At 34.6% G+C, this 22,868-nt stretch overlaps 1 protein-coding gene across 2 annotated transcripts in view; it reads right to left on the bottom strand.

The window, feature by feature from the left end:
- LOC102732683 (attractin-like protein 1) overlaps positions 1 to 21,236 on the bottom strand; it is a 163,470-nt gene extending 142,234 nt beyond the window's left edge. Inside the window, exons 1-3 of one of the 2 annotated variants that reach the window (XM_081823458.1) lie at positions 20,595 to 21,033; positions 15,764 to 15,851; positions 10,291 to 10,546 (exon numbers count right to left, since the gene is read on the bottom strand). In XM_081823458.1, coding sequence (XP_081679584.1) covers positions 10,291 to 10,546; positions 15,764 to 15,851; positions 20,595 to 20,650 — 400 coding nt within the window. In that variant the 5' untranslated portion in view covers positions 20,651 to 21,033. Of the gene's footprint in view, positions 1 to 10,290; positions 10,547 to 15,763; positions 15,852 to 20,594 lie in introns of both variants that reach the window. The other variant, XM_081823459.1, reaches the window with a different exon arrangement.
- Positions 21,237 to 22,868: the final 1,632 nt, after the last annotated feature.

The raw sequence follows: 22,868 nt of genomic DNA on the forward strand, positions 1-22,868 counted from the left end.
AAAAAAAATCCATAAGAAATTCTAGATTTTAGAATTGTCGAGAGGCAGAAAACTTTTTTAAAGAATCCAACAATTTTTTTTTTAAGATTTTATTTATTTATTTAACAGAGAGAGACACAGTGAGAGAGGGAACACAAGCAGGGGGAGTGGGAGAGGGAGAAGCAAGCTTCCTGCAGAGCAGGAAGCCCAATGTGGGGCTTGATCCCAGGACCCTGGGATCATGACCTGAGCCGAAGGCAGACGCTTAACAACTGAGGCACCCAGGCACCCCCAACAATTCTTTTAATGAATATGATTATAAAGAGAAAACTCAAAGGGCTACAATAAATGGTTACATTTTTTCATAAATATCCTCATGAAATATACTTTTGGGGGTGCTTTTGCTAGTAAGACATGATTACTTCTACACTGATGACATAATAACCAAATAAAGTTGAGATTGAGTAAACATAATAATAAACCAACAAGTGGTTATTTTTAAAAAATAAATTGAAAGTTGGGGCGCCTGGGTGCTCAATCGGTTGAGCATCCAACTCTTGGTTTCAGCTCAGATCATGATCTCAGGATCCTGGGATTGAGCCCCTCGTCAGGCTCTGCACTCAGTACAGAGTCTGCTTGTCCCTCTCCCTCTGCCTCCCCTCCCCCCGCTAGCACACTCGTGTGCTCTCTCCCTCTCCCAAATAATCTTTAAAAAAAAAAATTAAAATAAATAGAAGGCAATATGTAGGCACATAAGAGTCCTGCTTATTGAAAAAACTAGAATAGCTAATGCTCTTAAAAATGTTAGATAAATATAACAACCTTTAACATTAAGAGAAAATAAAATGCTACAAAGGACCACATAGCATTAAAATTTTAACTCAAGAATAACAGTAAAAGAAATGGACCAAAAGACCTAGCTCCATGCTATTCCAAAAGGTTTATATTTCTGCTGACATTTTTCTCTACTAAAATGATGAAGTCCTCTTATAAAACACTTCTTTCTCCCACCCTCCAGGATCCTAATACTTAATACATATAAAGGATCAATTAGAGAAACAGTTACATTTGAATCTCCAAAGAACCAAGAGTAGCTGCAATTGGGTCTTGAGAGGAAAACAGATGATATACTAAAAATGTGTAATTATAAGGAGTCTAATAAAAAGACTATTAATAAAACTATCGCCAGGGCAATATCCTGGAACTATAACACAGCAGGAAGTCTTTCTTATCCTTTAGCCTGAAAAAAGAGGAGGGAATGGTTTCCAGAACTCTTAGAGAGTAGCTGTATGGATAAAGACACCTGGCAGTCCAGCCTTCCGTAGGGCAACCCACCTAACCCAAGATGACCCAGCACGGAGGGAGTGGGGGAAATAAAACACCTCAGCCTCACTCCTTTCCACCCTCTGATCTACTGTGGGTGCCCCCAGTGAAAGCTAGAGGGCACAGGAACAAGGCAGAAATGGTGAAGTGTGGATCTGGAGAGACACATGGAGAATATCAAGTGCAATACTTTTTGAGTCACCACTAGAAAGAGAATAATAGGTACAGTGTACAATTTTTAAAACTTGGCTAATGTACTTTAATAAACAACACTAAGGAAACATAGATTCAACTTTTAAAGAATATGTGCTCAAAACCCTATGCATTCATCCAGGTATTTATCAAGCATTTAATACACAGCACTTTACTAGAAAGTACACATTCAGAGAGGCATACTGCAGGATTCCTGCTCCAAAATTAACTTCTTAGAAGCATATAAGTACAAGAAGAATACCTATATAAAGCAGTATATGTGTCATATTCATTTATAAGCAAAGAGATAAAGGAATTTGGAGGAAAATTAAACCACTTCCAAAAAATGAAAAATGCAGCAAATACAGCTCTGGATTAACAAGAGTCTTTTCACCATTATACAATTATGAAGGCCACCTTGACTCTGTTAATTAAACAAAAGGTTAGGGAGCCTTTACTGCAAGCTGATCTCTTCATTATGCATTTTCCTGATTGTTCCAATAATTCTGCACATGAAGCTCGTTGATTACTGTCACTCCTAAGCACCTGACAGCCATACAGCACTTGTAGAAGTTGTACTCTGGGGCGCACTCTTGAAAAATTCCCTGCCAGACTTACCTGTGTGTGTCCCACATAAGCTATTTTCTCAAGTATTCTGTTCTTCTTTTTTTTTTTTTAAGATTTTTATTTATGTTTTGACAGAGAAAGACACAGCGAGAGAGGGAACACAGCAGGGGGAGTGGGGGAGGGAGAAGCAGGCTTCCCGCCAAGCATGGAGCCCGACGTGGGGCTCAATCCCAGGACCCTGGGATCATGACCTGAGCTGAAGGCAGACACCAAACAACTGAGTCACCCAGGCGCCCCTCAGGTATTCTGTTCTTATACATCTATACACATTTTCCTATAAATCATGCCACAATGAATGAAACATATCTTCAGCTAAAGAATGGATTGATTTTGGAGACATAGCCCACACCATTCATCAACTCACAAGAAGATTAAAAGTTAAAGAAGGAAATTTCAAAGATGAAGTGTTAATTTGAAGCCTGGCCCATTAAGCTCCATCACTCCCGTGGTCGTTGGCTTTTATCAGTCGATCTTTTCGTGGCCGCCTTCTCATGCTGGCATTACTTCTCAACTCCTCGAATAGCATTACCTGCGTTTTCCCAAATAAAATTCTTTCACCTGAATCCTTGTTTAATGGTCTGCTTCTGGGAAAACCCAAGTTTAGAAAGACCCTGTATTTCCTGCCAACTGCAACTACCTTCTTTTCTTTTTTCTTTTTTTTTTTTTTTAAAGATTTTATCCATTTATTTGACAGAGAGAGAGACAGCGAGAGCAGGAACACAAGCAGGAACACAAGCAGGAACACAAGCAGGGGGAGTGGGAGAGGGAGAAGCAGGCCTCCCGCTGAGCAGGGAGCCCGATGCGGGACTCGATCCCAGGACCCTGGGATCATGACCCGAGCCGAAGGCAGACGCCTAACGACTGAGCCACCCAGGCACCCTGCAACTACCTTCTTTGCTGCCATTACAAGCAAACTTTCTTGAAAGAATTTTTCTTGCCCATTGTTTCCAATTCCGCTCTCCCTCCCTTCTAAATCCAATCCAGTCAGGCTTTTACCACCCTACCCCGCTACACAAAAAGTGTTCTTGCCAAGATCACCAATCCCCTGCACAGTACTAAATTCAATGGCCAATCCTTAGAAATTATTTTCCTTGAGGTGGCTCAGTCAGTTAAGCATCTTGACTTCAGCTCAGGTCATGATATCAGGATCGTGAGATTGAGCCCCAAGACAGGCTCACGCTTGGTGTGAGGCCTGCTTAAGATTCTCTCATTCCCTCCCCCTCTGCCCATCCCCCCCATTCACGTGCATGTGTATTTGTGCACGTGTGCTCTCGCTCTCTCTCTCTAAAAAATTTTTTTTAAAAAAATCATTTGCCTTGAGCCATCAGCAGAGCAGCATTTCACACAATTGATTACTTTTCTATTTAATAATTTTTCTTCACTTGGCTTCTAGTTCACAACACTACTCTTCCTTGCTCATCTCCTTCTCCTTCTTATGGAATACCATGGGGCCCAACACTTTACTTTTTATCTACACTCATTTCCTTAGTGATCTGATCCAGTCTCATGGCTTTAAGTGCCTTCCACATTCTAAGAGTTCCCAAATTTACATCTCCAGCCCAGATATCTCTCCAGTCTACTTTAATGTCTAATGGATATCTCACATATAAGATATCCAAACTAAACTCCTGACCTTCAAACCACCTTCACTTCAAACCTGTTTCAGAATCTTCTACGTTCAGTATGGCAACTTCATCTTTCCAACTGCTCAGACCAAAAACCTTGAAATCATCCTTGACTCCTCTCTTTTATCCCAGATTCTACATCCATCCTTGACTCCTCTCTTTTATCTCAGATTCTACATCCAAACCCTCAGCAAATACTATTGGTTCTACTTTAAAAACATTCTAGAGGGAAGGGCGGTGGGGGGATGGGTTAGCCTGGTGATGGGTATTAAAGAGGGCACGTATTGAATGGAGCACTGGGTTTTATATGCAAACAATGAATCATGAAATACTACATCAAAAACTAATGATGTAATGTATGGTGATTAACATAACATAATAAAATAAAATTTTAAAAAAACATATAGATGTTGATGAGAAATTGACTAAATCTTATCATCTCCAATTATTACCAACTTCACTGTCCAGATTACTGTAACAACTCCCTAACTAGCCTCCTTGCTTCTGTTCTTTCCTTTCGAGAGTTTATTTTCAACACAGACAAAATGATGCATTTAAAAATTATGTCATTGCTCTGCTCAAAATTTTGCAATGTCTCTCCATTTAACTCAGTAAAAAAAATAAATAAATAAAAGCCATGCAAAAACCCAATAATCTTACTTCCTTATACTTCTCTAGCCTCATCTATTCATTTTTACTTTCCATCCTCTCTTCTCCAGACTCCTTACTGTTCCTTGAACATGTTCGGCATGTTCTTGCCTTGACACAGTTGCTCCCACTTTCAGGGAAGTCTCTTCCCCCAGAAATCCACATAGCAAACTCCTTCATGTCCTTCAACTCTTTGCTCAAAACTCATCTTTTCAGTGATATCTACCCTCTCCTTCCTATTTTGTAACCACCTCCCACCCTCAGCACTTCAATCCCCTTATGTTGCTCTATTTTTATAAAACTTACTATCTTCTAACACATCATATAGCATGCATACATATTATATTTATTTTTTATTATCTGTATCGCCCTGCTCAAAATAAGTTCTGCAAAGGTAAAGGAAAATACCTGATTCATCATTTGCTGATATAAATTACCGCATATGTCTGAAACCAAGTAGAACCAAAATGTGCTCATATAAGCTACAAAGTCAACCCAGTGCTTGGAGGTACTTCTTAGCTCAACAAAACTCTAAAACTCATAAAATAGCAATGACAGTATCTACAATCTCAGCAGTTAAAAAATATTCTCTAGCATCTTAGATTTTTTTAATGCTAATCTATAATTCTCCAATTAAAATAATTAAAGATAAGTTACTTAAATGGTCACTTTGTTCTTAATTATATTACAAAAATCTCAAAAAAGCGTCATTGTACTAAATGCAGAACCAGAAATACCTTGTAATGATTTGCAATATTATTAGAAGTTGAATAAGGGTCATTTTGAAGTATGTTAATTGGGAGTTTTTTCTGTTTTTAAAATTTCTACATAATGATGAGATCAATATCCTTAGCATATGTTTCTGAGTAAATTTTTATCTAGCAAAATATCCTGTTTTCTTTAATTACTCTGCTTAATGTCAGCTTACTTTTCAGTTACCCTCACCACAATGCTACTACGACTACTAGAAGTAGACAACCGAGTAGTCCTTCCAATAGAAATAACAATTCGGATACTAATTTCATCCGAAGACGTACTCCACTCATGAGCCGTACCATCCCTAGGACTAAAAACCGATTAGTTTTTAGTTAAAGAGATAGTCCCTTCTTTAATACAAAAACTTTTTTTTTTCCTTAGTTGTCTAGAAGCTTTAAACACATAAGGATGGTAAAAGTAAAACCAACCTACATTTGGGTACCTGATACCATTAAAATCAGTGAGGAAAAAAGAGGCAAAACTGACATCACAGTGTAGTAATTCCCACCAAGAATAGGACAAAATAAATAAATAAATAAATACTCTCTCTGTGGAAATAAGTATTCACTTATAACTAAGATGATAAATTATCCCATTACTTATGTTCAAAGCAGCCCTACTTAATATAATATCATCCCCTAAAGAAGCACTTTTCTATGATATATAGAACTTAACTATTCTAACATCTTTATGTTTACCCATTGTTTCTGTATTCTTTTATTTGTAATTACTTTTCAAAGTGAAAAGTACTTTGATTATTTTTTGATACCACATACTTTCAATAAGCAGTGAATTCAAAATGCACAGGAATAAATAGTAATAAGTTAATTTTATTATTATTATGATATAATTTTACAGAAAAATTGATGAGTTTTACTTTGTACTTAATTCACAGAATTTGAAAACTGCTCAAAAGTCATCTAGTATTTTTATAAAATTCATAAACTATGTATTCATCCCATATCTATCTTATACCACATTCATAAGTGGGCCTAAAAAGTAGTACAATTAATAAGACAAAAGTAAAACCAAAAATACCCTGTGGATAAATTTATTTATAAATTGTATTTTTGGGGGTGCCTGGGTGGCTCAGCCATTAAGCGTCTGCCTTCGGCTCAGGTCATGATCCCCCGGTCCTGGGATCGAGCCCCACACTGGGCTCTCTGCTCAGTGCAGAGCCTGCTTCTCCCTCTCTCACTCCCCCTGCTTGTGTTCCCTCTCTCACTGTGTCTCTCTCTGTCAAATAAATAAATAAAATCTTTTTAAAAAAGTCTTTAATAAATAAATAAACTGTATTTTTGTTATAGAATAAACCAAAAGAACTCTAATAGTTAAAATTTTACCAAAACTACAATTTAAATTATATAATCAAATTATTTGAAATGAAAACAAAAACCTACCAGCCAATGAATTTATCAGTTAACAATCTATATCAACATTTACCTTCACAGATTAGAATAAATCTGATGAGCCTTCCTAGCTATCCCTGGAAAGCATCATCAATACCATGTCTCATAACTGAATAGAACTACTGTTCAGTAAAGGGAAATATGAAAAGAGTAATGTATTCTGTGAGCTGTAAACTCTATTCAGTTGGGAGGCAGAGTAGGGAAGACATGCACCAACCAGGTAACCTAGGAATTCGGTTTTCATGGCCAATACTGAAGCTGAGCCCATTAAGCACTGAATCAGAGAGCTTCTACATAAAGTCAGGGTTATACCCTCAATGAAAAATGTTTTTGTTTTTGTTTTGTTTTGTTTTAATCTGCTCTGCAGAGGCAGACAGAAAATGTCTATTTCAGCCTTGGCCCTATGTGAAAGGAAAAAAGTGCTTCCTTTGGAAACTTTTGGTCAAAGACTAGACATCATGCCACTGTAGGCATGAATTCACCCTACATATAAGGTCCCAAAAAACCACATACCAAAATTTTAATTTGAGACCAAGGCTGCTAGGCCCCCAGAAGCACACATTCTCTCTAGAGCAGGCAATCTAAGACCCAAGGGAGCCCAATCTGGAACAAAGCCATGCTCATTGTGTGTGCATTATCCGTGGCTGCTTTCATGCTATACCAGCAGAGTTGACTAGTTATGATAAAGACCACATGGCCCACAAAGCTTAAAATATTTACTATCTGGCCCTTTACAGAAAAGACTGTGATGCTTAGTATAAAATATTGATAATGCAGTCAAATGTACTTAAAACAAAACAAGATGAATTAAAGCAGGGGAAACAGTAGCCTGTAAATTGGAGGTTGATCAGAGTAAAAGTACTGGTTAACTTTAGACTTCATTTTTTTAAAAACTTCGAAAGTCAGAACCTCTGGTTCAATTAAAAGCTTGGTGATAGTTTAATTCTGCATCTTCCCATTTTCTTCAGAGAAGACATATAAAACAGTAAGGAAAACATGAAGGTAATGTAAAGGAAAAAGAAAATTAAATATTCAGAGAAACTAGGAATTTTTTTAAAAACTACAAACTCCAAATAAGGTGCGAATATGCAAAAAGCAAGCGAAACTAAGAGAGTCACATAGAAAAAGCCACAAGAATGCAGAAAAGAAGATGAGAAACAGGAGTGTGGAAGAAGCCTAACAGTAGCAGATCTCAAAAACTACCATGCTCCTTCACACAAAAAAAATGACCTTCTCTCCCTAAACATAAGAAGAGCCATAATTAAAAACAAGAAGACAACAGAGTGACACAAAGTGTACAAAAACCAGATGGAATCATGAAGCAAAATCCAATTCCTTCTTATACACAAGAGATACATTTAAAACAAAGTGATTCTGAAAGGTTAACAATGAAGAGAAGGGCAAAAGTATACCAGGAAAATACTAAACCCTTTCCCACAAAAAGCAAGAGCCAAAATATTAAATATCAGACAAGGTAGAAATCAAGTCAAAAACATTAAGCAAGCAAAGCAATTTATAATATTAAAAGATACAACTTGCAATAAAGATATAACTGTTATGAATATCCATAACAGCAACTTTCATAAAGTATAAAATCCAGAATATACAAGGATAAAAAGGCAAAAATAAACTAAAATTTTTAGACTTTAATTCAATTTTTGGAGCATGACAGATAAAGTACAAAAAAAAAAGGAAAGAATAAACCAACAAAGTAGATTTGCTAGATGTGTGTATATATACATATATATATATATATATACACACACACACACATATATATATCTGAAATGCCATACCTTGATATAACAAGATTTATCTCCTTTCCAAGGGTCTATAAAACATGAAAATTGGCCCACAAAGAAAATCTCAGTAAATTACAAAAAGTAGAAATAATACCTACAACATTCCCTGAACACCATAATAAAACCAAAAATTAATAACAAAATCAAAAAACAAAACCACCTTTCTACACAGAACATTTCTAACTGTTGCTTAAACAACCTTGGGCCTGTCTAAAAAAATGCAATGACAGCCACATTTGCTTCAACGCCACCATGAGTCTGTTACACCAATAATATGTGTACATAGCAGTTTATTCAATACAGCACTGCTAATTAACCATTACACTCCAAAATGTTCCCATCAGCAGGAGTTCTCTTTAGATTTTTTCTACTTTCCTAGTAAAATAAGAAGTAAGGTCATCAGCTGAGAGTAATCATGGAGAAGGAAGTGCTAGAGGTTTGAAGAGAGGAAAGGGTATGAAATGGTCAACTTGGGAGAGTTGGAGGAAAGACTGGTGCTTATGAGCTTCAAGCTGGGTAAGGTTAGAAGTACAGATAAGAGAGTGACAGTGAAAAACGGATAGGAGGCCCAATGGACTCACAGCTCTAGTAAGGCTGGAGAATTGTCAGAGTTGGGGTCCTAGAAGGAGTAAGTTGGAAAGATCAGTGGCACTCAAAGAGTAAGATATCTAAAATGGAAATTATGGGATTCATTGAGGTACACAGTCAAGAGTATGACAGTGGGAGAGAGTGACTCAAATAGGATGGAAAACAAGATCCCTGAAGAGAGATTAAAAAAAAAAAAAATGAGAGTCCAAGTATTAGAAGAACTATTTAAGTGGATAGTGAAATCAGAAAAATATTTGGCTAATATATTGTTTTGTAATGTATTGTAATGTAATGTGATCTGAGGAGCAACAGAAGAGTGAAGAAGTAATAGATGACACAGTCTGATGATGTAAGAGTCAAAGGTGAGTGCTTTAAAGGAGGAAGGAATGGATATACTGTAAAATGGCAATAAGAAGTAAGAAGGATACATATCCCACTTTCCACTCAGCTGCAGTGGGGATTTTGAAAAGAAAACGGATCACCTGAAAGGACTGCAGGGGGAAGAGAGGAGTATTTTTAGAAAGGGAGTCTTCTGAGCACATCAAGGACGCTCTTGTTGCTCTGCAAGTGAGATTCCTCATTAAGACCAGACAAGGACTCTAAACAGTTGGATACAGCCATCTCTATACAAAGGAGCCAAAAACTTGAGTTCATAATACTGGCCAGAGCCAGAAATGAAATATGGTCTTCAATCTAAATAGGGACCATATGGTTTGTGTAGACAAATTTTTTTAAAATCTTGTGTTTGAAAATATCATAAAGAATTCAAAAAAATAATAATAAAGTACCAGAAAAACAAAGAAGAGTATTGAAGAGTACAGTACAAAAAGTCATATGTAGATTGTCTCAGTCACCTTCACCCACCAGATAATAATCTCTTATAAAGCCAACAGACTATCTTCAGGAAACTTACTTTAAAAGAATCATACATATATAGAGATCTTACAGTAAGATTAGAAACAGAACCCTGAAAAATAAAAATCCTGAAATCATGGAATGCATAGTAAAGAGACTAGGTTAGTTTTAGTTCTTGGTTCATAAGTAAAATCCAAAGAAATAGCACCATCTGTTGGAATTTCTCATATTTATAAATATTCCCAATTCTTGAAAAATGTGTAACTGGTATGTAACATTTCCCCACTTTTAGCTAAGAAGATAAATATTAAAGGACAAAACCTAACACAAAATCAAAAGGTTTATATTAAAAAGTATTAATTCTTAGCTCATAATTCTGATTCAAATAACTCACCATTTGACTAAATTCATATGAAGATTTTATTAAAGATAAAGATATTTTCAACTAATAAAAGAGTATATAGTTACATTTTCAAAGTAACTCACAGATATGGTATTCCTGTATGCTGCTTGTATAACCATATATTGCAGAATATCCAAATATTATGATCATGACAACATCTCTACTATCCAGCTCCATAATGTGTGCTGAATGTCCCTCCACAGCATACTGCTGACCATGTCCAAGAACAGTAGGAGTTTTGGTACTCCATGACTGACTACGTATGTTAAAAACCCATAATTCGTCTGTGACATTGCCATCATTTGTTTCAATTCTGCCTCCATACATAAAGATGTTTTCCTGTAAATTAAAAAACACATATTAATAGGCAAAATAGTTGTATCTTAGCAATATAATTAAAAATAAAGGCTCAGTTTAAACATTAAACTTTAGTAATCACTCACAACATGCATAAGGCATAGTTTTTATTTATAGAAAGTTATATGGGAATGGGAATTAATGCTTTTACTTACAAGGGGAAAAAATTCATGCTTTCAAAAAGTTGCATTAAGATACTTTATTTAAAACAGCTATATTAATATAGTTAAATTGACTATATTTTTAATTATCTTAGTTGTTGAGTCCCTACTTCTTACACTTAAATTTTACCATCTATGTGTACTGCTTTGTGCTATTCTCATTCACTGTTTTCTTCAAGCACTGTCCACCAAAAAGGTAGACCACATTGGTACACTATGTGGAGTGTATTTTTATTACCACTTTTCATGGCTATAGGCTGATATTTTATAGCACTTATAAATTATACAAATAATTTCAATTACATATGATTGAAATGAATAATACATAAATGACATACATCATTACTACCCTAAGAATAGAAAGGAATTCCATCAACCAAATAAAGAGCACCTAAGAAAAACACAGACCTAATATTACACTTAATGGTGAAAGTCTGATGCTTTCCCACTAGGAACAAGACAAAGATGCCCACTTTTACCACTTATATTCAACATTGTATTGGAGGTTTTGGCCAAAGCAAAAAAGCAAAAACTGAATAAAGGCATCCAGACTGGAAAAGAAGTAATATATTTCTATCCATAGATTATATGAAGTTGTACATAGACAATCCTAAGGAAAAAAAAAAAAAATAGAGCAGATAAATGAATTCAGTAACATTGCAGAATACAAAATCGATGTACAAAAAATCTATTATATTTCTATACACTTAAAATGAACAACCCAAAAATGAAACTAAGTAAAGAATTTCATTCACAAAAGCATCAAAAAGGAAATAATACTTAGAAATAAATTTAACAAAAAGAAATTACAAACTTTAACTCTGAAAGCCACAAAGCATTGTTGAAAGAAATTTTAAAGGATCTAAATGAATAGAAAGACATCCCATGTTCATGGGTCAAAGGACTTAATATAGTTAAGATGGCAACAGTCTCCAAATTGATCTACAGATTCAATGCAATCTCTTGGAGGGTTTCTTTGTAGAAATTGACAAGTTGATTCCAAGATTTACATGGAATTGCAAGGGACCCGGAATATCCAAACAATCTTGAAAAAGAATATAATTAGAAGACTCACACTATTCGATTTCAAAACTTACTATAAAGGAAAAGTAATCAAGACAATATGCTACAGGCATAAAGTCAGGCATATAAATCAATAGAACTGAGAGTCCAGAAATAAATCCACACATCTAGGGCCAACTGAAGAGTGCCAGGACCACTCAGGGGGGAAAGAATAGCCTCTTCAACAAATGGTATAAAGAGAACTAGGTAGTCAACATGCAAAAGAATGAACTTGAACCGTTACTGCATACCATGTACAAAACTTAACTCAAAATGGATCAAAGACCTAAATGTAAGAGCCAAACTATAAAACTCTTGAAAGAAACATGAGGTAAACCTTCCTAACACTGGATTTGGCAATGGATTCTTAAATATGACACCAAAACACAAGCAACAAGAGAAAAAGAACAATAAATTGGATTTCATCAAAATTAAAAAACTTGTGCTTCAAAAGACACTATCAAGAAAGCGCACAGAATGGGAAAAAATATTTACAAATCATGTATCTGATAAGGGACTTGTATCTAGAATATATAAATAACTCTTACTTCTCAATAATAAAAAGACAAATAACCCAATTAAAAAATGAGAAGGAGTACCTGGGTGGTTCAGTCAGTGAAGCGGCTGCCTTCAGTCATGATCCCAAGACCCTGGGATCCAGCCCCCATCAACCCCCTCAGGCTCTCCGCTCAGCGGGGAGTCTGCTTCTTCCTCTCCATCTGCTCCTCCCCTCCCCACCACTCGTGCTCTCTCTCTCAAATAAATAAAATCTTTAAAATATATAAAATAAAATAAAAATAAATTAAAAATGGGAAGAGGACTAGAATAGACATTTCTCCAAAGAAAATACAAACAGGAATAAGCACATGAAAAGATGACTCACATCATTAGTCAACAGGGAAATGCAAATCAAAACAAAATGTGATACCACTTCACTAGGGATGGCTATAATCAAAATGATATCAAATAACCAGTGTTGGCAAGGATGTAGAATAACTGGACCTTCGTATATAGCTGGTAGAAATGGAAAATGATGCAGCCATTCTGGAAAACAGTCTGGCAGTTCCTCAAAATTTAAATATAGAGTTACCATTTGACCCAGCAATTTCAATCCTACTTATATATATACCCAAGAGAAACATAAGCATATGTCCACACAAAAACTTATACATGAATGTTCACAGCGGCATTATCATAATAGCCAAAAGGTGAAAACAACCCAAATGCCCATCAACTGATAAATGGATAAAGCAAATGTAATGTATCCATAACAGAATATTATTTAGCCATAAAAACGAAATATCAATACATGCTACAACATGCTAGTCACAAACCATATAGTAAATAATTTCATTTATATGAAATGTCCAGAACAGACAAAGCTATAGAGACAGGAAATAAATTCATGATTGCTTAAAGCTGGGAGGGTGAGGAGGTTTGGAGTAATAAAGGGTACAAGTTTCTTTGTGAGGTAACGAAAACGTTCTAAAATTGATTATACAACTCTGCGATTTTATGCAAATCTGCAAAAGATTGTTGCACAACTGTGAATAAATTAAAAGCCATTCCAAATGCACACTCTAGATGAGTGAACTGTATGGTATATCAATTACATCTCAAAAGCTGTTACCAAAAAAATACAATAAATCAAAACACTAAAACTAAAAACCAAAATTAAAAGAAAGAATTTATATACACACAAACATATATACATAGAGAGGTTTTTATTTTATCTTTAAAACATGCATCTGCATAGAAAAAAAGAGTTGAAGTTTATTCTTTACATCACTCCTGTATTTTCCAAATTTTCTTAAATAAGCACAGAAAATACATAAGTTTTTATTTGAAGGGTCTAGTCACAAACCACAAAATACATGAATCTTTGTTGATTCAAAATAAAAACAAGTTAAGTAGTCTATCATTTCAATCATACTAAATTCATGAATTACACAAGAGTAACTGAGTACAATGCAATCCCTATCAAAATCTCAATGACATTTCTGGAGAAAGAAGGAATCTTAAGTGACCCTGAGTAGGCAAAACAAACTTGAAAAACAAGATCAAAGCTGGAAGTCTCACACTTCATTTCAAAACTTACTATAAAACTACAATAATCGAAATTGTGTCATCCTGGTACTGGTACACAGACACAGATCAAAAGAATAGAGAGCCCAGATGTAAACCCTCACACATATGGTAAAATGATTTTCAACAAGGGCACCAAGACCATTCAATGAGGAAAAGACAGTCTTTTCAACAAATGGTGCTGGGAAAACAAAATAGCTACATGCAAAAAAATGAAAGTGAACACTTACCCTACACCATAAACAAAAAAATTAACTCAAAATGGATTAAAGATCTAAATATCAAAACTAAAACTTTAAAACTTTTAAAAGAAAACATAGGGAAAAATCTTCATAACATTGGATTGGCAATGACTTCTTGGATATGACACCAAAAGCCCACAGAACAAAAGAAAAAAATAGATAAACTGGACTATGCCAAAATTAAAAACTTTTGCGCATCAAAGAACATATCAACAGAGTGAAAAGACAGCCCACAGAATGGGAGAAAATATTTGCAAATCATATCTGATAAGGGGTTAATATCCAGAATATATAAAGAACCCTAACAACTCAACAACAAAGAAACAAACAACTTGATTTTTAAAATGGGCAAAAGATTTGAATATACGTTTCTTTAGAGGAGGCATACAAATAGCCAATAAGCACCTGAAAAGATGTTCAACATTAAAGAAATGCAAATCAAAACCACAATGAGATACCACTTCACACAAGGTGAATATTATAAAAAACAAAAACAAAAACAAAATAACAAGTGTTGACAAGGATGTGGAGGAATTAGAACCCTGTGCACTGCTGGTGAAAATGTAAAATGGTGTAGCTGCTATGGAAAACAATATGGCAATTCCTCAAAAAATTAAAAACAGAATTATGATGTAGTCCTGCAACTCCTCTTCTAGCTATCTACCCAAAAAATTTAAAGCAGGGACTTAAATAGGTAGTTTCACACCCATGTTCACAACAGCATCATTCACAAGAGTCAAAAAGGTGAAAGCCCCCCAAGGGTCTATCAATAGATGAATAGATAAACAGAATGCAATATATCCATACAATGGAATATTATTCAGGTTTAAAAAGGAAGGATATTCTAGCATATACTACATGGATGAACCTTGAGGGCATTATGCTAAGTGAAATAAGCCAGTCAAAAGACAAATACTATATGATTCCACTTATATGAGGTACATGGAGTAGTCAAATTACAGAGACAGAAAGTAGAATGGTGGTTGCCAGTGGCTGGGGAAGGAGATGGGGAGTTACTGTTTAATGGGGTATAGAGTGTCATTTTTGCAAGATGAAAAAAGGTCTGGAAATAATGGTGGTAATGTTTGTACAATTTGAATATACTTAATGTCACTGAAACTACATTTAAAAAGTGGTTAAAATGGTAAATTTTATGTTATGTGTACTTTACTACAATTTTTTTAAAAGCCTGGGTGGCTCAGTGGGTTAAGCGAATGCCTTCAGCTCGGTCATGATCCCAGGATCCCTGGGATCGAGCCCCACAATGGGTTCCCTGCTCAGAAGGGGAGTCTGCTTCTCCCTCTCCCTTTACCCCTCCCCCTGCTCTCTAGCTCACTCTCTTTCAAATAAATAAATAAAATCTTAAAAAAAAAGTGATTAACCTGATGACTAGGTATAAAGCCATGGTCAAAAATTCAATCTTCATTTCTTCTCATGTTCAATGGAGAATTGTACTAAAATCTATTTTTTTACTAAAATACTATATGAGTTTGTGACATGTCAAGTAATTGTGATCTATGATCTATTCTCATTAAATATTTGAAATAAAACTGAGATTTAGTATTTTTTTTCTCAAAGGTAAACTCCAAAAGCAAACAAACACACAAACAAAAAAACAATGATTAGAATTTAAAAAGCATGATCCATACCTGATATAAAGCAAGAGAGTGTCCATATCTCTGGAGAGGACCTCTTGATAGACTTCCTACATTCCATATACTGCTTTCCAAATTGTAACTAAAAGCAAAATAAAAGAAAAATACTTATAATTATAAGCTAAGATTCACTTTTGGTTTTTTAATTTGCATATGCTTTCCTCACTTGTATTCAAGTATTCATTAAATTCAAAAACAATTATAACTAATAAACTCATAATTTCATGTACCATATTAGAAATTTTTAATAGACTCATTCAAGACATACCTACTCTAAATTAGAATTCAATCACCTAAATGTGTAATATACATTAACTTGACTAGGCTATTTATTACTGGAATTAATTTGTGCAATTACCTTTAACAATTTCAACCAACTGATTAGCCTAAACAATAAGTGAGTTAGTCTGCATTTTTCATTTTTTTTAAAAGCCAGCTTTTTCTTTTCAAAATAGATGAAAATTCTTTCCATTTTTACAACAGCCATTTGCTTTATGCATTTATTTTTATTCTTTTACACAGACTAAGCTTAGCATTATATAAATTAACTAAGTATGCATTTCCTATGCCAAATATAACTCATTCACAGATCACTTTTTGAAATAAAATGAATCTAGTAAGATAGAAGCTTCTGTAAAAATTAAGTACACAAACAATGAATCATGAAACACTATATCAAAAGCTAATGATGTAATGTATGGTGATTAACATAATAAAAAAAATAAAGTACATATTGGATTACAGGATAAAAAAAGAAAATTCATATTTGTTCTAAAAATACATACATGAAAACAGAAGTTCCAAACTATGAATCTCCAATGCTTATCCAACAGAACTCCACCATCATACTCTACACTCAAAGTTCCTCAATGTGCCAAAACATAAAAAGGGTAACACCCAGCTAAGAATTGGCTAGAACATTGTTTAAGAAGCTCATTATCAATTATTTCCCCTCTTCTCTTTCTTCAAGAAAGGTAATGTTGTGGGATCAAGAAAGGAAAGAGAACTCCCTTCACAAAAAAAAAAAAGAGAGAGAGAGAGAAAGAGAAAGAAAGGGCTACCAAAAATTGTCTACAGTATTGTGTTTAAGTTATTTCCTACCTTGGAGTTATAAAATACATGTGTATGACATAAATGAGGAAATATCATCAACCAGAACATAACTTCCACAAAATCATACCTACATCTACCTACCATATCCGCACCCAACACACTGCTTTCCACCAAGTTACCATAAATTAGGGCCCAGCAAACTATTTCTGTAAAGGGCCAGAGAGTAAATATTTTAGGCTTTGTGTACCACATTGGTCTCATATATTCTTCTTCGGTTCTTTCCTACAGCCCATTAAAAATGCAAAACCATTCTTAGCATCTAGGTCCTAGGCCCCTACTTGGCAGTTGGTAAGACAGAATAAACTATAGTTGTGTTCCTGGTGCACTAGATCCCACAACATTCTAGCAGTTCTCCCATCTCTTTCCTACATCACCACTTTCTGGTCTTACTAGATTAATTCCCATCGGCATAAAAACATGGTGTTATTTTTCCCCACTTATAAAAAAAAAAAAAAAAGAAAAATTTCTCTTGACCTCACTACTACCCCTCCAAGCTATCACCCCATTTCTTTACTACCCTCTTTCTTCCTTGCCCCTCCCTGCACCTCTCCACTCTCTCAACTAACTCCAAACAAGCTTTTAAAAACACTGCTCCAGCAAAACTGTTTTTGTTAAAATCAACTTCCTCATGCTAAATCCCTGGCCACTTCTCAGTCCTCATTTTCCTTGACCTGGTTAATCATTAGCATTTGACACTGCTAATCAATCCTTCCTCCTCATATACTCTCTTCCCTTACCTTTAAAGACACCACACTCTTGGTTTTCCTACCTCACTGGCCACTCCTTTTCAGCCTCCTCTGCTGGTTTCTCATCTTTTCCCCTGACCTCCTAGTGATATGGTGCCTCAGGCTCAGTTCCTGGTCCTCTTCTCCACCTAGAATTCATTCCCTTGATGATCTCATCCTAACTCAAGCCCTGTTTCTACTCTTCCTCCCAATCCCGGTATATTCTTAACAAAGTAGTGACTCCTTTAAAATTTAAGTCAAAGCACGCTCAAAGATTCCCATGACTGTCAAAAGATCTACAACACCCTACATGATGTCTCTCCACCACTATCCCAACAATTTCATGCTTCCCTCTCATGTATTCCACGAAAGTCACAGGGCCTTCCTTGCTGCTGCCTGAACTCTCCAAGTAGCTCCCACATTAAGGCTTTTGTCTGGCTCTTTTCCCTGCCTCCAGATAACCGCACTGCCAATGCTTAATCTCCTTTAAGTTTGTTCAGTTATCACCTTTTACGTGATGCCTACGTTGACCACTACATTTGTAACTCTCCTCTTTGCACTCTGTGATTTGCTTATCCTATCTATCTTGGCATCTATCTCTATATATGTGCATATATACAATTTACTTATGATGTACTTATTTATTATGGTAATTATGCTTTTCTAATTGCCTGTCTTTCCTCACTAACTCCATAAAGATAGGGACATTTATTATGTCCACTGATATATCCCAAGTATCAAGCATACAGTAAATATTCAAAACAGTTTGCTATGCCCATAAATACATGTTAATTCTCACTAATGTCAGTATACATGTTCTGCCAAATATTCTAATTTAATACACTAATACAGAACTTTTATATCTTACTGAATAATTTTGTCTTAAAATGTAACATCTGGGGGCACCCGGGTGGCTCAGTCGGATAAGCATCTGCCTTCAGCTCAGGTCATGATCCCGGAGTCCCAGGATCAAGTTCCACACTGGGCTCCCTGCTCAGCAGGGAGTCTGCTTCTCCCTCTGCCCCTCCCCTTGATTGTGCTCTCTCTTTCTCTCTCTCAAATAAATAAAATCTTTCTTAAAGATGCAGAAGATTTAAAAAATGTAACATCTACACCTCAATTAAATTCTATAGAAGCTAAATTGACTAATGACTGACATCACTTCTAAAAACTAGTAAATATCCTTACCTACCTACAATTGAACTACATTCAGAATAATAAAAAAAACTCTCTAACCTGTGAAAACAGCAACCAGGTTACTTCTAATCTGACATCTCGAGGCTTACTACAAAACTAAACACTATAAGCAAAAGAACCAGGTTGCAGACAAAAGTTAAACTGAGTCAAATGAGAAATATATAAGTTTAAGAGAGTATCAAGATATTCACCACTTAATTTTAAATATGCAATTAAACTTATACAGAACACAAATTTTTTAAATTCCCATGTTTCCCTGACACTATACTCTGTCTTCACAACTCTACTTTGCAAATACCACAATTTAATTCAAAGTTTTACTTTATTTTCATAGACTTTTCATTAATCATAGTAAATTTGCTTCTTTTTTTAAATTTTATTATGTTATGTTAATCACCATACATTACATCATTAGTTTCTGATGTAGTGTTCCATGATTCATTGTTTGCATATAACAGCCAGTGCTCCATGCAGAACATGCCCTCTTTAATACCCATCACCAGGCTAACCCATCCCCCTACCCCCCTCACCTCTGTCTGAGAGTTCTAGAGGTAAATTTCCCTCTTGTTTCCACATTTAAATCTTATTATTTCTTCAGGTTCTTTTTATATCATAAAAACTCGTTTAATCCCACCAACTCTCCTTCAATTCTTTCTAGAATATTTTATCCTTCATATATTATGATGCATAATTCTAATTCTTCACTTAAATATTTACCTATAACTCTTCCTTTTCTTCCTCTCCAGAATTTATTTTAGACTTTAATTCCAATCATATTCAATCATAGTTTTAAAGCTTAAATAGTTTTAAACTTATATATTTCTCATTTGACTCAGTTTAACTTTTGTCTGCAACCTGGTTCTTTTGCTTATCCTCTTAAACACAGACTTTTTTATATTCTCCAAATTAACAAGGTTAATATTTTCAGTTGCAGATAAAGTATAGGATGCTCAGTTAAATCTGAATTTCAGATAAGCAACCAACAAATTTTTAGTGTATGTATGACCCATGCAATATTTGGGAGAAAAGCAAAAATACATATTTAAAAAATTATATGTATATTGCATTTTGCAAGGAGCCTACATGCAATATACACAATGTTACAATGAATACTAACAAAGTCAGTTCTGATTGGTTGAGCCCAAGTTATACCAGTTATATTATATTGAAAACAACACTGATAATCAAATTACTCTTCCTAGTTCCTCTTTTATTCTGTTAATAAATGGTTGATAAAATACAATCAGCAGCTGAAAAAAAGTCAGATAAAGCTGCCACCCATGTGATTTCTCTATCATCCAATCATGCAGAGGATAATCTCTATTGTGCCAACGTCAAATGAATGATTTATTTTATAATATTGGCCTGTGTTCCCAAAAGCCTGTAAAGTAAAAGCTCAGGTAAATTAAAACTTACGAAACAAACTGAAAGTATTTTTATATAAGCAATTACACTTCATCCTAAAAAATAAAAGGTGGCAGGATTTTTATGTCTAATACAGGCACGGCCCCCTACTTTTTTGAAGTTAATATTTTCATACTAAGAATTTCCAAAACGCACTCTCTAGAGAGGTAATAAAATTTCTACAAACCAAACCTAGATACATAATGACAAAAAATTAACTATGGATATACTGAGTTCATATATTCTCAAATCAGTCCCATGTAGTAAGTAGATACTATCACTGATATAACCATTTATAAATTTGGACAGCAATAAAATAAGACATTTAATATAGTCTTATTACCAAAATAATCCAATAGATTATGAACATTTAAAAAAAAACTTACTTCAGGACCATTTGGAAAGAACTGTAGTTAAAAGTATATCCACCAATCACCCACATAAATTTCCCATGTAAAACTGCTTTATGGGAAGCCCGACCTACAGAAGGACTGAAGGGTTTAACATTTGGCAGAATCCAGTAAGACTCAGTAGAAGGAACATTCAAAGAACAATCAGGACCTATTAAAAAAAAATCAAACACAATGCATTAAACAAAGACCTTATTTTAGAAATAGAATATATGGATTAAGAGAATTTAAGAATTCAATGCTCATGATATTAATAAATGCAATATACAAAACAAATGGTCTGAAATATAACTTACAGGAAAAATTCTAAGAGCAAATATAATGCCTACAGGGGGAAAAATTCATATACCCAATCAGACATAAATACCACAGCCTGAAAGAATCATTTAAATAATATAATATTTCATATTTACTTTAGTATGCTACTAGAATGCTACTAGAATATTAGACTGCAAATCAATGTACTCAAATCCTGGTTTGGCCACTGATAACAAGTGGGACCTTGGGCAAGTATGTTTACCTCTCCTGTCATCAATCCTTCATCTATAAAACAGAAATAATAATCGATACCCTAAAGGTTATTATAATTTTTTAAAAGACAGTGGAAATGAAAGCATTTATAAACTATTAAACAAATATAAAAATAAAAATTATATTTTTCTTAGTATCATTATTATTAACAAAAACCAAAATTGGCATTAATAGGGAGGCTTCTTATCCTCAAACAGAAAAAATTATTATGCATAATAAAATAAAAAGTATTAATAAGTGCAGGATAACTTTAATAACTTTAAGTTAAAAACACTGCCTTGGGGCACCTGGGTGGCTCAGTCATTAAACATCTGCCTTCGGCTCAGGTCATGGACCCAGGGTCCTGGGATCGAGCCCCACATCAGGCTTCCTGCTCAGTGGGAAGCCTGCTTCTCCCTCTCCCACTCCCTCTGCTTGTGTTCCCTCTCTTGCTGTGTATCTCTCTGTCAAATAAATAAATGAAATCTTTAAAAATAAAAATAAAAATAAAATAAAATAAAAAAATTTAAAAAATTAAAATACTGCCTTTACCCACCCATCATTCATGTTGCTCATGAGACTTGGTTTCCTCACCTGTAAAATGTAGGAGACTAGCCTAGATCAGGTTTCTCAAACTTAACTAATTGAAGGAATGCTCCTAAAGGAAATATATTTTCACAAAACTTAAGGTTCATAAATTATTTTAATTCTGAGGAAACTAAAATACACTCAAACAAAACTAGATATAAATTCCTTATGTTTGAAGTTCTTTTATAAATAAAAAATGAACAAAAATTTATAAATTGTATATGAACAAACTTATAAAACCAATAAAATTAATGTTTACTTAATATAATGGTGACATTCTTTTTTTTTTTTTTTTTAATGGTGACATTCTTTTGCTCAAAGTAAATCACTGGTCCCAAGTTGAAAATGTTATTACTATAGTACCTTTTTAACATAACTTTAGCATACCTGTATTATCTTGACATAATTCTCCCATCATTTTTCTCTCCTTTACCTTTAATAAATGTTTTAAATTCATAATATATGCCATAATATCATTTGAACTTCACTTGTCACAAAAGCATCAGAACACCTCAGTAATATTCTTTTTAGCCTATAATAAGCGATATTACTTGGTCCCAAATTGATAGTCAACAGGAATGCTGACATTGTAATCAAGTGACATTTGACTCAATTATGAGATCAATCACTTGGCTTAAATTTGTTAATATCACAAAGTTTTACCTTCGGGGGAAAGCTCAGGGTTCTTCCCCATTGAGAATGATATTCGCTGTGGGTTTTTCATAGATGGCTTTTATGATATTGAGGTATGTACCCTCTATCCCTATACTCTGAAGAGTTTTGATCAAGAAGGGATACTATCCTTTGTCAAATGCTTTTTCTGCATCTATTGAGAGGATTATATGGTTCTTGTTCTTTCTTTCTTTTTCTTTTTTTAATTTTATTATGTTATGTTAATCACCATACATTACATCATTAGTTTCTGACGTAGTGTTCCATGATTCATTGTTTGCATATAACACCCAGTGCTCCATGCAGTACGTGCCCTCTTTAATACCCATCATCAGGCTAACCCATCCCCCCACTCCCCTCCCCTCTAGAACCCTCAGTTTGTTTCTCAGAGTCCATAGTCTCTCATGGTTCGTCTCCCCCTCCGATTTCCCCCCCTTCATTTTTCCCTTCTTACTATCTTCTTTTTTTTTTTTTAACATA

This window comes from Leptonychotes weddellii, chromosome 6 (genome assembly GCF_054177405.1).
Source record: "Leptonychotes weddellii isolate Sample4059 chromosome 6, ASM5417740v2, whole genome shotgun sequence".
Classification (NCBI taxonomy): Eukaryota; Metazoa; Chordata; class Mammalia; order Carnivora; family Phocidae; genus Leptonychotes; species Leptonychotes weddellii.